This window comes from Bison bison, unplaced genomic scaffold (assembly GCF_000754665.1).
Source record: "Bison bison bison isolate TAMUID 2011002044 unplaced genomic scaffold, Bison_UMD1.0 scf7180017864381, whole genome shotgun sequence".
Lineage (NCBI taxonomy): Eukaryota > Metazoa > Chordata > Mammalia > Artiodactyla > Bovidae > Bison > Bison bison.
In genome coordinates, this window is record NW_011494953.1 from 1,736,004 (window position 1) to 1,751,514 (window position 15,511).

At 44.3% G+C, this 15,511-nt stretch overlaps 1 protein-coding gene across 1 annotated transcript; it reads left to right on the top strand.

The window, feature by feature from the left end:
• The first annotated feature begins 6 nt into the window (after positions 1-6).
• Positions 7-4,832, top strand: S100A11 (S100 calcium binding protein A11). Its single transcript, XM_010857467.1, has 3 exons — positions 7-91; positions 3,353-3,505; positions 4,514-4,832. The coding sequence occupies exons 1-3, from the start codon at positions 89-91 to the stop codon at positions 4,667-4,669; spliced, it is 312 nt and encodes a 103-aa protein (XP_010855769.1). The 5' UTR covers positions 7-88; the 3' UTR covers positions 4,670-4,832.
• The last annotated feature ends 10,679 nt before the right edge of the window (positions 4,833-15,511 follow it).

Consider the following 15,511-nt stretch of genomic DNA (forward strand, 5'->3'; position numbering starts at 1 on the left):
CGGCCCGGGAGGCCGCAGACCCGGCCCGCCGCCCAGTGCCCGCCGCCCAGCTCCCCGCTCGCATCCGCGCGCCTCGCTCCTCTCCGACATGGTAAGCCGCACTTTTTACTTGTCTTCCTTTTACATGAAAACTTCTTTTATGTAAATTCCTCTTACATGAAAATTACAGCCACGGCTTACTTTTCACCAGGCTTGATCTTTGATTTTTGAAGTGGTCGTGGCAGGAAACAGCTGGACAAATAAATCTACCGGAGGGCATCAGAGAACAGCAGATGGCAGGAAGAAGCCCTAAATTATACCTGGAATCACAGCCTCGGGGTAGCATCGGGAGGCTCTTGTTTTTCCGCAGAGGTCTGGGGCTAGGATAGACGAAGTGCACTGCGAGCCACGCCCTGCGCGGAGCCCCTAGCCCGGCGGGAAACGGGGCGAGGGGCTTCGGCCGGTGCCGGAAGCCCTTCGCCGGCGGGGCCCGCGGAGCCCGGGGTACGACCTAACGACACGGGGGGTTGAATTCTGCGTGGTGGCTGCAGTTACATATAGTTATAGAGCTATAGGTCTGAGCCCTAGAGGGGAAATCGGAGTTTCAGTAAACGACGGGCAAGCGGCCTAGACGCGGAGACTGAAACTGAAGCCGGTCCCAGCCCGCGGAGCCCGGCCAGGAATGTGGGAGGGACCCGGCTCCGGGAAGCCCCCTCCTCCTTCCCTCTTCCCTTTAACCCAGTCTTTTTAGGCGCTCCTCCGTCGCCTGTTTTTCTTCTTTCAACTCCTGCCAGCCCCACTGTGAATTCTTTCTACCTGCATTAATCCACCCCCCAAAACCTGCGTCTTCCTTGGCCTCTCTTTCACGGAGTCAGCAAACTTCCGCCCGCGGGCCAAGTGGGGTTCTCTGCTCCCACGAACTCCGAGTGGATTTTACGTAAGTAGTTGAAAGAAAAGCAAAGGAAGACTAATACTTTGAGAATTATATGAAAATCAAACTTCACCGTCCGTAAGTAAAAAGTTTTATTGGCACACGGCCACGCCCCTTCATGAGTTCTCTGTGTGGTTCCTGCCCTGCTACAAAAGCAGAGTGATGGAGACCAAGTGGACCACATTGGCCTAATATATATCCCGTCTGGCACCTACAGAACACGTGTGCTAACCCCTGCTTTAGTGTGCCAGTCTGTATCCTCCACTGCTCTTTCTTCTTTCCACGCTAAAGTGGGGGACCAAAATCTCAAGAAACCTAGAAAAGGCAGACCCAGCACCACCAAGTGGCGAAGGCCTGGAATGACTGCCCCGGAAGAAAGAATGCCACCGGGGCTCCTTGGAAGGAAAGGGAGCATGAATTAAGAATGAGAACTGCAATACTTGTTTTTTCAAGTGTTACTTTTTTTCTTTAACTTTCTCAAATGAGTGTTTAGCACGCATTTTTTACTAATAAGCTCTTTTACAGCATCCATTTATCATGCTGTTTTCTCCTTCCTCTCATCGTTCCCATCAAATAGAACTATGGGGAGCAGTGATGGGGAGCACTGGCCTTCATCCAGGCAGGAGATCGCTTTCTCTCCTCCTTCAGCCACTGCTCCAACTTGGGCGAAACTTTCCTGTCTCTGGGCCTCTCTGCCGGGGAACCCTCTCCAAAGTCCCCTCCAGCACTACAAATTTTGTAATTCCACTTAGGTAATTTGATATTTGTGTTTTTGTTCTGGAAAATTACCTCTGGGAAGACATGCAGGGGTTTTAATTTTCTCCATGTAGCTGATGGCAACAGATTTCAAGGAGAAAAAAATTCAGTCAAGGTTGATGTTAAGGAGAGAAAAAAAGAAAAGCAGAAAGCCACTGAAACTGGAAAATGAAAGCAGCCTGAATTCTACAAAGAAAAGGGTCAGAGGATATTTCTTTAGGTCTAGAAAAAGATCACAAAGCCCTGGCTCCTCAGCCTGGAACGTTCTACCCTATCTGGTGTGCCTTCTCAGTCAACCTTGTTCCTGTAATCTGATGTTACTGTGAGATTGCACTCCTGATAAGAAAAGCTGTTGCGCAAACACATCTGTTTCTAGGCTGTGGTATTTTGTTTCTCACCAAAACTCTGAGGCTGCCAACACTTTCTTAAAGAAAAAGTCCTGACAACGTGACTGTTGGGGAATAATCCATCTCCTATAGAGTTCTCTAGAACCCACCTCCAGAAAGGGCTTTATAGATGTTCCAGGATGCAGTGAGCACCAGGATAGGCGGTTAAAACACCTGGAGAGACTGAAGGAGGGAAGGAGAATGGCAGCTAGGCACATCAGTGCTTCTTAGCATGTAAATTATGTGTCCTGAAAGCCTCCAGCTCTGGGCTCCAGGGAGTCCATCCTATGAACAAATTAACGGGATAAGTGCTACATTGCGAAAGTCACCGTCAGTGTTAACCTCCAGAGCAAGATAAAGCTTTGAAGGAAGGGTGTGGCCATCAAGTTTTCCAGAAAGTCTTCAGTTCCTGCTCTTATCCACCAGGGGGAGCCCACGAGTTCCTCGCGTCTGGGGCCCCAGGAGCTGGCTGGAATGAAGGGCAGAGTATGACAGAATTTCCTTGAAGACTTCCCTTGTAAGGAAAGCAGAGCCCAGAATAGGATATGAATCTCCTGCTCCTTCTGGTGCGACCACACCTATGGTTCAGCTCCGTAAATGCCATAGGAGCTGTGTGAGTGGCAACTGTGATCAGAGCCCCCATATCAACCTTCTGGTTTGAAGTGACCAGAGAAGTTCATGAGCTTTTCCTGTGGGAATTAGTGGCATCTGGGAATAGAAGGAGCAAAGGCCAAGGGTGCAGGAAGCAACCTGGAGGCTGAGATTCTAGAAGTAGCTCTGCCAGGTCAATTTCCTTCTCACGCCTCAGGGTAACTATACTTTTAGTTTTTTTCTAGAAAATGTATGAGTCCTGAGAATTCAGTATTCCTTTAAAAAGAAATGTCCTTTAACTAATCACAGTAACCTCAATATATACTTTTGGAAAATAGGGAATTTTTTAATCTAATACACAATGCTTGGTGGGTTTCATATTTGTGAGTATATAATATCCATATATTTACCCACACGTTCTAAAAGTATCAGTAAACCCTGTCACCTCATGCTCATTTAGTCTGTCTACTGCTTTCAAGTATACCAGCATTTTCACCTGGAATAAACAGGAGGCGATATGGGGAAGAAGCTCACAGAATGTGACTTTCTGTGGTTGTCTTAACCCCTTAGCCCCCAAACAATGACCCATCTTTTAGGAAACTGCTTTGACCCAAAATGAAGAGACGAAATCCTCTGGAGTGTTCTTCAGCACCGAGCTCTTGATATCCTCCCCTTATCTGAATCCTGAATTGTTCTTTCCCCCTCAAAGGCAAAAGTATCCAGCCCTACGGAGACTGAACGATGCATCGAGTCTCTGATTGCTGTTTTCCAAAAGCATGCTGGAAGGGATGGTAACAACAGCAAACTCTCCAAGGCTGAGTTTCTGATCTTCATGAATACAGAGCTGGGTGCCTTCACAAAGGTAGTGCTCCCAGCCCCCAACCCCAGACTGCAAGACCGGGACAGAAGGCTGGCTGGGAATGAAGGACAGCAGCTGAGCCCCCAGGGCTGAGTGAGCTCTGAATGGCTATTAAGGATCTTTTCTTCTTCTTTTGACTAACATGTGATCTAAAATCAGAGTTATCAAACTCTATATAACATAGGGAACAGTGGTGTTTTGTTTTTTTTGTTTTTGTTTTTTTCATTTAAGGAGATGGTTTACAAAGTAGTAAATGGAGTAATAGAAGAGTTTTCAAATGTTATTCCTCCACCCCAAAGCCACTAGGGCAGCCCTGTTCAGAAGAATTTTCTGTAGTGATGGAAATAATATTCTAAATATTCTATATGTGCACCACTTGACATGGCAGCCAATAGCAATTAACAGACTGATTTTCTAAGTTAATTAAGTAGCTGTGTGTAACCAGTGGCTGTAAATGTGTGTAGGGGTTGGGGTTTAGGATGCGTGGAGGGTGAGGCTGATTAAGCAGGCCCTGCATCAGCTGCTGTCCTCTTCCTACCTCAGATCCCTCCACTTGTATGTAGTTTGTATATTGGAGTTGCATGTGACACTTAGGAAAAGTTTTCCACTGATTTTACAAAACTGAGTAATCCCCAGATGTAACAGAAAGAACCCTGGACAGTGGTTCAGACTCCAGGCTCTCACTGCCAAGGGCCTGGCTTCAGTCCCTGGTTGGGGAACTAAGATTCCACAGACTATGAGGCACGGCCAAAAAAAAAAAAAAAAAAAATTTTTTTTTAAGTAAATGGTTAATTTAGAAGGAAAGAAAAAGCTGATTTGAGTCCTAGGTCTTCTGCTTAGGCCGGTCACTTCATCTGTTTGAGTCTGTCTCTGTGTCTGACAAGTGGGAAAATTAGTGACCTCTACCCTGTGCCTCACATGTGAGAATAAAATGTGACATTTTTTAAAACATTTTAGAAAGAACAATATAAAGGTACTAATGTCATTATGTCATTATTATTATCTTTGCAGAACCAGAAGGACCCTGGTGTCCTTGACCGCATGATGAAGAAATTGGACCTCAACTCTGATGGGCAGCTAGATTTCCAAGAATTTCTTAATCTTATTGGTGGCCTGGCCATTGCTTGCCATGAATCCTTTATTAAGTCTGCCTCTTCCCAGAAGTAAATTGGAGGAGCCTTTGGGCCTGGCCTCCAGGCGCACTCCCTTTCTTTCCAGCCTCTCAGTTATCTGCTCTTCACAGCCCCAACATCCCCTGAGCCCGGCACACCCACCTACCCAGGAAGGCCACTCCTGTTAGTAATAAAACAATATTGTTTTTTAAAACACACACTGGAGTCGGTAAATTTGTGCAAGAGATGGGGAAGACTGGGAGGAATATAAACTAGATTGATGGGAACAATTACTAGAAGTTGCATAGTGAATAATAAATATGTATCTTTGGTGTATCCATAATCATGACTAATGATACCAAGAGAATCATCTCTAAATTACTCAGCCCGATAGATGTCACTTGTCACTATTCACTCTTTAAGTGTCTGTCCAACTGTACTACAGGCACGGTCATAGGCTCCAAGGATACAGTCAGCAAGACAGATAAGGTCCTGCCTTTACAGGGGTTACTTTTAGTTGAGGGAAACAATAAATGGATAAACAAAGGGCTATGAGAGTACCAAAAGAAAGTTCTTTCTGAAAGCCAAATTCTTTTCAAAAACTTGATGAGGGAAATTCACTGGAGATCACTGTGGTTGATGTAAGTGTAGCTGAGACAACTGTAAACAAATGTGAAAAACCGCAAAAATCTAAAAGCCTCATTTCTTCAGACTGCCTCACAAGTATCTTTAAATTCCTCCGCTTAAAAAAAGGAACTAGGGCTTCCATGGTGGCTCAGGGGTAAAGAATATGCCTGCCAATGCAGGAGACATGGGTTTGATAACTGGTCCAGGAAGATCCCACATGCCACAGACCAACTAAGCCTGTGCGCCACAACGAGAGAACCTGGGAGCCACAATGCTGAAGCCCACACGCGCTAGAGCCTGTGCTCCACAGCAGAAGCCACAGTGAGGAACCTGCGAACCGCAACTAGAGAACAGCCCCCTCCCCTGAAAGTGGAGAAAAGCCTGTGCAGCAACAAAGACCCAGCATAGCCTAAAATAAAGTTTAAAATTTTTTAAAGGAACTGAAATTTTATGAGTGTGATTTATGCAAGAAAGGTAGTAGAGCAGAATACTGGTATATAAGTTTAAATATTGAAAATATCATTTTTATGAATACCCATTTTAACTTTTTTTTTTTTTTAGTAAACCAGCCAACTACTACTCTACCCTTCAGAAAAGACAGCCTCTACCATTTCCCAATAAACTTTTTCTTCTCCCTGCCTGTTTGATCTCTTGCACTCCTTTGCTGCTGCTGCTAAGTCGCTTCAGTTATGTCCGACTCTGTGCGACCCCATATAGACCGCAGCCCACCAGGCCCCACCGTCCCTGGGATTCTCCAGGCAAGAACACTGGAGTGAGTTGCCATTTCCTCCTCCAGTGCATGAAAGTGAAAAGTGAAAGTGAAGTCGCCCAGTCCTGTCCGACTCAGCGACCTCATGGACTGCAGCCTACCAGACTCCTCCATCCATGGGATTTTCCAGGCAAGAGTACTAGAGTGGGGTGCCATTGCCTTCTCTGTCCTTTCTCTACCCATAGTTTTTAAAGGCAAACTTGATGGTGTCACTCTCTTGGTTAAAACCAAGCATTAATTCCTCTTAACATGCAAGATGAAATCCACAGTCATCTTGGGGTACCCAAGGGCCTTCATGGTGTGTCCCTACCCCCTTCTCCAGCCTCATTTCTGCTGCTCTCTAGCCTTGCCAGACACTCCTGAACTGATAACTAGGGCTGTGCCTCTGTCCCTTCGTAATCTTTTCTTGCTACCCTGAAAGCCTTCCCACCTTTTTCTCCTTCTACAGAGCAGCATCTCTAGAGTGTCATCTCCCCCAAGAGGCCTTCCCTACAGCCTCCCCCACCCACAGCTGGTTTTGATGCTCTTACTCTATGCGTCCATGGCACTTTATTCTCACCTCTGTCACAGCACTTACCACTCTGAATTGTAATAGTGCTTTTGCTTGTCTGTCTTCCCAGACTTGACTTTGAACTCAACAACAGGGACCTAGTTAAATGCACAGAGGAGCCTGCCAGGCCACTGTTAGGGGGTCGAAAAAGTCAAGAAACTGACCGAGCACAACAACAACACATCACTAATACCTGGTGTGGTTCCCGGCACATAGTGTGTCTGAAAAGGTAGACAGTGCTGTAAAATCTGACATGGGACACCATGTGTCGGTCAGAGTTCCCCACGGGTAACATGCATGTTCACCAGGGTCACTGAAGACAGTTTAATGAGGAGACTATTAGCAAGGCGTGTTCAGGGATAGGAGGAACAAGCGATGGCAAAGCAGCAGGGACTAGCAAAATCTGGAAGCTGTTGCCACCGAAGGCCTGACTGGGCAAGGCAGAGAACAGTTCCTGGAAGCTAGCAAGAGCCATGGGCAAGGGACAGGGTCCCCACAGATGCTGTGGCCTTTGTTATAGAAATACAGTTACTGTCAGACCATAGGAGGAAGGTGGGAGCCAGGGGGATACATACCAATATCTCTCTCTTCTCACCTTCTGATCTTCAGCAGTGCCTGCAATGGGACAACCCAACTGGAAGGTTGCACAGGGCAGAAAAATATAGAAAGTGAATCTAGAGGGGCAAAGAGAATATCCATCACATCGTAGAAAGGTGAGATCAGTATTTCTGTACTACACAGTTACTGCTGTGAGAGAAGTTGAGGATAAAGTGCCAACACTAACGCAGATACTTTTTAATATATATTTTTATTTTATATTGAAATTTTTTTTATTGTGGTTAAATTTACCCAACATGAAATTTGACATTTTAACCATTTTTAAGTATACAGTTCAGAAGCATTAAGTACATTCACACTGTTGTACAACCATCACTACTCATCTCCAGAACATTTCCATCTTCCACAGCTGATATCCTATACTCACTGGACAATAACTCCCACTTCCCTCTCCTCCCATCCCTGGCCGCCAACATTCTACTCTCTGTCTCTGTGAATTTTATTACTGCAGATACCGCATATAAGTGGAATCACACTTTTTTTTTTTTTTTTTTGGTAACTGGCTTACTTCACTTAGCATAACATCCTCAAGGGTCATCCATGTCATGTGTGGCACATGTCAGAATTCCCTTCCTTTTTAAGGCTGAATAATATTCCATTGTATGCTTGTTGTTTAGTTGTTAAGTCATGTCCAACTCTTTTTCAATCCCATGAACTGTAGATCACCCAGCTCCTCTGTCAGTGGGATTTCCCAGGCAAGTATAAGGGAGTGAGTTGCCATTTCCTTCCCCTGGGGATCTTCCCAAACCAGGGATCAAAGCCACATCTACTGCACTGGCAGGCAGGTTCTTTACCACTGAGCCACCAAGGAAGCCCATATATATATATATAAAACATTGTTTATCCACTCACCCAACAATGGACACTTGGATTGCTTTCACCTTTTTGGTTATTGAAAATAATGCTACTGTAAACACGGGTGTACAAATATATGTTAGAGTGCCTGCATTCAACTCTTTTGGATTATACACCCAGGTGTGGTTCTCAGGTGGCACCAGTGGTACAGAATCTGCCTGCCAATGCAGGAGACATAAGAGATGCAGGTTCTATCCCAGGGTCAGGAAGATCCCCTGGAGAATGGCATGACAATCCACTCCACTATTCTTGCCCGGAAAATCCCACCAAGAGTAGCCTGGTGGGTTACAGTCCATGGGGTCCGTACAGTCCAAAAGAGCCGGACACATCTGAGCATGCACACAAGGAAAAGAAAAGGAATGGAAATTCTATGTTTTATTTTTTAAGAGCCACCATACCATTTTCCCCAGGAGCTGCACCATTTTACATTCCCATCAGCAATGGACAAGCAATGTCCAATTTCTTCACATCCTTACCAACACTTGTTATTTTCTGATTTTTGTTTAATAGTTAACCTAATGGGCATGAAATGGTATCTCATTGTTTTTATTCGCATTTCCCTAATAATTAGTGATATTGAGCATCTTTTCATGTACTTATTAGTCACTTAAATATCTTCATTAGAAAAATATTTATTTGAGTCCTTTGCCCATTCTTCCCAACTTTACGCAGATATAATTGGTATACAAAAAACTGCACATAATTAACGTATACAATTTGGTGACTTTGTTCATTTTTTAATTGGGTTGTGTGATATTTTTTATACTGAGTTGTAGGAGTTCTTTATATATTCTGTATATTAACCCCTTATCAGGTACATGATTTGCAAATATTTTCTCTCATTCTGTAGGTTGCATATTACTCTATTGACAGTATCCTTTGACACACAAAAGTTTTTAATCTTGATGAAATTGTAATTTTAATTTTGAATGTATCTATTTTTCTTTTATTGCCTGTGTTCCTCATATCATATCCAAAAAATCATTGCCAAATCGAATGCAGAATTTTTAAAAAAGAAAAGAAAAAAAAATCAAGCAAAGATCCGTTCCTTTTTAGGAAGATTTGGGTCATGATGTTAGGACTTTTGTCAAGATGGGGATAGAGCAGATACAGCAAGCCCCTTCCTACTGAAAATAATGCTAGATAAAATGGAACCCCCTCCAAAAAATAGTTTAAATACTTAGTTGAAAAATCAGAAGAAGAATATCTAGATCCCCAAAGCAAAACGGGAATGCATAACTGTAACTGTGCCAGTACTGAGGTCATGTGAACTCGAACTGCAGAACAGGGACCAAGCTCTTAGCTAAAGGAGATAAGCCACTGAAGAGATGCCCTAACAGTGACGAAGACTAAAAACCTCAGCTCACCACCCCAGAAAAAACAGAATGAGCCATAGGGGGAACAAAGTCATCTGAGAGAGGACAAAATGCCACACTTGTGCTTCCTGGAGGCATGGGACTCAAACACACACTGCTCCCTTGTACAGAATTCCCAGGTTAAAAAGTGCTCCAGAGCAGTAAACACAATTATAAAATCCCAGGGAAATGCAAACCACCTCATGGAAACAACTCCAGCCATTGGGGTCTTTCCATGGAAGATAAATCCCACTAAAATGAGCTCACAAATATTATACTGCACACACAGGACTATCAATATATGTAACAGATAAGAAACTTTGCACCCACGTAAAGAGAGAGCAATGTGGAACTGACTTGAACTTGAGAATGTTTAAAATATTCAAATAAATAAAGGCAGGAAGTAAGATATGTAAACAAGAATAGCGGTACATGAAGAAGGGGAAAAAAAGAAGCAAATATAGATTCTATAAGTGAAATATATAGTCATGCAACTATATAAAGAATCATGAAGCTGAACGTTGCACCAGTTCCTGGCCCTGCTGGGGTGACAAATGGGAGGATCTGTCCCCACAGGCTACACCTCACGGAGACCTTGCTGATTCACTGCACCCACCCACCTCACAACAACCCTATTGTTGTCTCTGCAAACCTGGTGAGAGAGGATTTGGGAATTTGAGCAGAGTCGGGGAGGACCACACCTGTACAGCAAGAGCAATAACTCATGCTTTGTTTCTCGGCTCTCCCTAATCTCCTAAATCTCCCTCAGTCACCAGTGAAAGCATTCCTGGATGGCCACAGTCAAGAAAGACAACTCAGAGAGGAAGGCAAGTCTGTACTGGCTGGGAACTGGCTCTCAGTGCAGAAAGCACCCTGCCTAGAAGGCAGCGAGGGCGGAGAGGAGCAACGGTAATTCTGGGTCTTCGCCCCACCTCTCTCAGCTGAGAATGCAACCCATGCAGAAAGAAATGTTGCTCTTGCCAGATTCATATTTCGTCCTCACAGCGGCTTCGTGTCAACGTTATCTTTAAACGTGATGTATGGAGTCGCCAGAACTTGTGGTAGGAATGCCAAACAAAGATGACTTCAGGAACGTTGCAAGTCTAGTCCTCAAAGAGATTCACTTCTGACAGAAGGAGAAAACAAAGGTGAAAGTTACAGAAGGTGTACATTAACATCAAGTCCACGGCAGAGGTGGCTTCATAAATCCAAGTGACCTCTCCTCACTTCATCACCATTAAACCTCCTGAATGGATGGCTGGAACTTTTGGTCTCTCTGTACTGACCTCTGAGGAGGAGAGAGGAACTAGATAGTAAGTTCAATCATCAATGGCCGATGATTTAATCAATCATGCCTATGTAATGAACTCTTCATAAAAACCCAAAGCACAGGGTTTGGAGAACCTCTGGGCTGGTGAACACAAGGAGAGAGGGGAGGGCTCAGAGAGGACACAGAAACTCTGGGCTCTTTTCCTGAAACCCTTGCCCTCTTTATCTCTTCCACCTGGCTGTTCCTAAGTTATGTGTGTGTTAGTTGCTCAGTTGTGTCCGACTCTATGCGACCCCATGGCCAGGCTCCTCTGTCCATGGAATTTTCCAGGCAAGAACACTGGAGTGGGTTGCTATATTCTTTTATAATAAACCAGTAATCTAATAAATACAGTGTTTCTCTGAGTTCTGTGAGCCACTGTAACAAAGTGATGGCACCCAAGGAGGAGGTCGTGGGAACCTCCAAACTATAGCCAGTCGGTCAGAAGCACAGGCGACAACCTGGACTTTCAATTGGCTATGAAATGAGCGGAGGGAAGCAGTCTTGTAGGACTCAGCCCTTAACCTATAGGGTCTGACCCAGTCTCCAGGGAGACAGTGTCAGAATGGAGTTAAATCATAGGACACCCAGCGTGCCAGAGAATTGCTTGGTGAAGGCAATGGCACCCCACTCCAGTACTCTTGCCTGGAAAATCCCATGGACGGAGGAGCCTGGTAGGCTGCAATCCATGGGATCGCTAAGAGTCGGACATGACTGAGCAACTTTCCTTTCACTTTTCACTTTCATGCACTGGAGAAGGAAATGGCAACTCACTCCAGTGTTCTTGCCTGGAGAATCCCAGGGACAGGGAAGCCTGGTGGCTGCCGTCTATGGGGTCGCACAGAGTTGGACGTGACTGAAGCGACTTAGCAGCAGCAGCATGGGGGGAAAAACCCACACGTAGTAGCTGGTCTCAGAATCATTACCTAGGATCTTCTAAAAGTGACCAGTGGTATTGTTTTGTTGTAGCTATTTAGTATCATTTATTAACTCTTGGATTTAAGCTTATTACGTATGTTTCCATTATTCTCCTTATCAGTGCTCATATTGTCTCATGTTTGGCTAGTGGGAGTCCTTTGAGTTGTGTCCTAAGTCCCTATGACATGGCCCCAGTAGTCTTTGATAACTTCCTTCTTCCTGGTATAAAATGTTCCTAGCTCATCTAGTACATTTCTTGCACCAGACCTTTTTTCAAGGATCCCTTCTTCCTTTTAGCAACCTCTCATCCTTTTTGTTTCCTTTGCCAACTCTTTTTCTTGTACCTTAACTCAAACTCAGGGACTATCTTAATGGTTCAGGGGCTAAGACTTCATAATCTCAAGGTAGGGGGCTCAGGTTCCATCCCGGATCATAAAACTAGATCCCACAATGCCACAGCTAAGATCCAGTGTGTTGCAACTAGACCTGGCACAGCCAAATAAATGAATAAATTTTTTTTTTTTAAAAAAGACTCAAACTCAGCCTTTGACCTTCTCCTTTTACGTCCCTATAGTTTCTCCCATCAGTGAAAGTCGTAATCGGTCACACTTCAACTAGCACTCCATGTTGGTCTATATTTCTGCATTCTTAACAAGAATAAGCTCTTCAACCTGGTTCGTCAGGCCTTCCGCTACCTCTGCACCTCTGCTATTTCCTCCTTCACATGGAATTCAATTTGACATGATTCAATTTAAATTTATTGAGTGTCTTCCATGTCCTAAATGTCATATGCTTATTGTTGGCAATTGATGGTAATAATTCTAATAGCTATTAACTTTTATTAAGTACTTACTATGTATCTAAGCGGAGAAGGCAATGGCACCCCACTCCAGTACTCTTGCCTGGAAAATCCCATGGACGGAGGAGCCTGGTGGGCTGCAGTCCATGAGGTCGCTAAGAGTCGGACACGACTGAGCGACTTCACTTTCACTTTTCACTTTCATGCATTGGAGAAGGAAATGGCAACCCACTCCAGTGTTCTTGCCTGGAGAATCCCAGGGACAGGGGAGCCTGGTGGGCTGCCGTCTATGGGGTCGCACAGAGTTGGACACGACTGAAGCGACTTAGCAGCAGTTAGCAGCATGTATCTAAGAGCTTTGCATGCATCACTTGTTCAGTCATGTCTGATTCTTTGCAACCCCATGGACTGTAGCCCATCATGATCCTCTGTCCATGGGATTTTCCAGGCAAGAATACTGGAGTGGGTTGCCATTTACTCCTCCAGGGGAATCTTCTCGACTCAGGGATCTAACCCAAGTTTTTTGTATTTCCTGCACTGGCAGGCAGATTCTTTACCACGGTGCCACCTGGGACTTTACATACATTATATCTTAACAATTATTCCTCTTAACAATCTTATAATATAATCGTAATTATTAATGTCTATTTCATGGAGTAAGATACTAAGGCACAGAGAGATTGAGAACCTTCCCCAGGTCTCACAGCAATAAGAGGCAAGGCCAACTCTGTCTGACTCCACATGATGGTTAATTGTATGTGTCACCTTGACTGGGCAAAAGGGATGCCCAGATAGCTGATAGAACATTATTTCTGGTGTGCTGTGAGGGTGTTTCTGGAAGAGATTAGCATTTGTATTAGTACACTGAGTAAAGCGAAAGGTCCTCCCCACTGTGAACAGGCAGCAGCCCATCCCTGAGAGCCTGAGCAGAACAAAAGACAGAAGAATGGCGAATTCACCCTTTCTGACTGAGACATCCACTTCTCCGGCTCTCTGACTTTGACACTCGTGGTTCTCTGACTTTCAGACTCAGGTGGGGACTTACAACATCTATCCTGTGAATTCCTGAGCCTTTTGTCTTGGACTAAATTATAGTACCAGCTTCCCAGGACTTCCAGCTTGCAGACAGCATATCATGGGACTTCTCAGCCTCCATCACCTCCATCAGCCATTTGCTATAATTAATTTCCTTCTGTTTGTACCCATATATCCTTTTGGTTATGTTCCTCTGGAGAACTCTAAGACATTTCCAAACCCTATCTTGACCACTAAGCCATTTGTTTGTTTCCCTCTCCTCCGTTTGGCCTAATTCCATATATTCTACAAAACTGACCTCAAGTCTCCTGCCTTCTAAGAAGCCTCCCTTCCCACTCTGACCAGTGTGGCTCGTCCTCTCCCTAAACTCCTTCACTACCAATGAAGCACATCAGAACACACTGTTGTGCAGTTTTGCTCCACTCAGCTGCAGATTCTGATCCCCTGAGTCAGGGGTGGAACCTGAGACTCTGCATTTTTAACAAGCTCCCAGGTGATGCCGCTGCTTCTGATCCATGAACTACATTTTAAGTAGCCAGGATATAGGAGACATACACACGTACTTTCAAGTATATTTACTAAAACATGAACAACAGTGATCTCTGGATACTTCCTTCTTTCTTTGTTGGCTGCTCTACACAGCATGCACGATCTTAGTTCCCTGAAAAGGGGTTGAACCCCTTGAACCCATGCCCCCTGCAGTAGAAGCATGGAGTCCTAACCACTGAACCACCAGGGACGTCCCCCCGCCCTTTTTTTAAATTTATATGTTTTTATATTTTTCAATTTTCTATCAATGAATACAGATTATTTTTATAATCAGAATGATGTATATAAGTATTAAGTTCACATTGATTCTCACAGTATTCAAAATAAAGTTCAAATCTCTTCACTAAGCACGAGTAGCTTTTTGTGATCTGGCCCTTTGCAGATTCTGTGTCCTAATCTCCAGCAACCTCTGAATACACCTTCCACATGCCCACAAAACTTTCCAAATCATCTGTAGTTCTCTAGACACTTCTCCCTACTCTCTCATGCCCCCACCTTCCTCTGACTCATCCTTCAAGTTAGCCTCAGTGGCTGCCTCCTTCAGGAAGCCTCTCTCACCTCTGCCATCTCTGCTCTCTGTTCTGCGCAACAACCAAAGACATGCTGGCCACAATGCTTCTCACCTCACCTCACATGTTGTTTTGCCCGCCTTCCCTGCTAGACTGGGGTTCCCCAAGCAGAGACTATCTTTATTTCTATATTCTCAGCATTTAGACAGTGCCAGGCATGTAGCTGGTACTCAGTAAGTTTCTGAATGGATATACAAAAATGACTTGCAAAATGCTACATGTGGACTTCCCTGGAGGCACAGTGGATAAGAATCCACTTGCCAATGCGGGGGACATAGTTTCAATCTCTGGTTCAGGAAGATTCTCCATTCCATGAAGCAACCAAGCCCGCACCCCACAGCTACTGAGCCTGCACTCTAGAGCCCATGAGCCACAATGACTGAAGCCTGGAGCCTGCGCTGCACAACAAGAAAAGCCACTGCAATGAGAAGCCCACGGATCATAACCAAGAGTAGGTCCCGCCTGCCACAGCTAGTGCAAAACAAAGACCCAGCAAGGCCAAAAATAAATACAATTTAAAATGCGGTGGGCGTCCCAAATATTGTTCTTATTATCCTTACTTTGAGGATGAAAAAACAAATTCAGGCCATTAGGTGACTTGTCCTAAGTCTCAAAGCTAATGAATGGGAGAACCTGGTTACCATGAGATTTATTTAAGCATCTTATATATGATCTCTCTCTATATCTATATGATCTCTTGATTTCAAATGCATTTTAATAACCCTACATTTTTACTCCCCTCCCGCTATGATTATTGTTTTCGACATCTTATTTTATATCCTTTTGTTTCATGTATCTGTCAACTATTTATTGCGGATAGAGATGATTTTACTACTTCTGTCTTTTAACCTTTCTACTAGCTTTGTACATGATTGGTTTACTACCTTTACTATGTATCTGCATTTACCAGTGTTTTTTTCCTTTCATAATTTTTATGTTTCTAG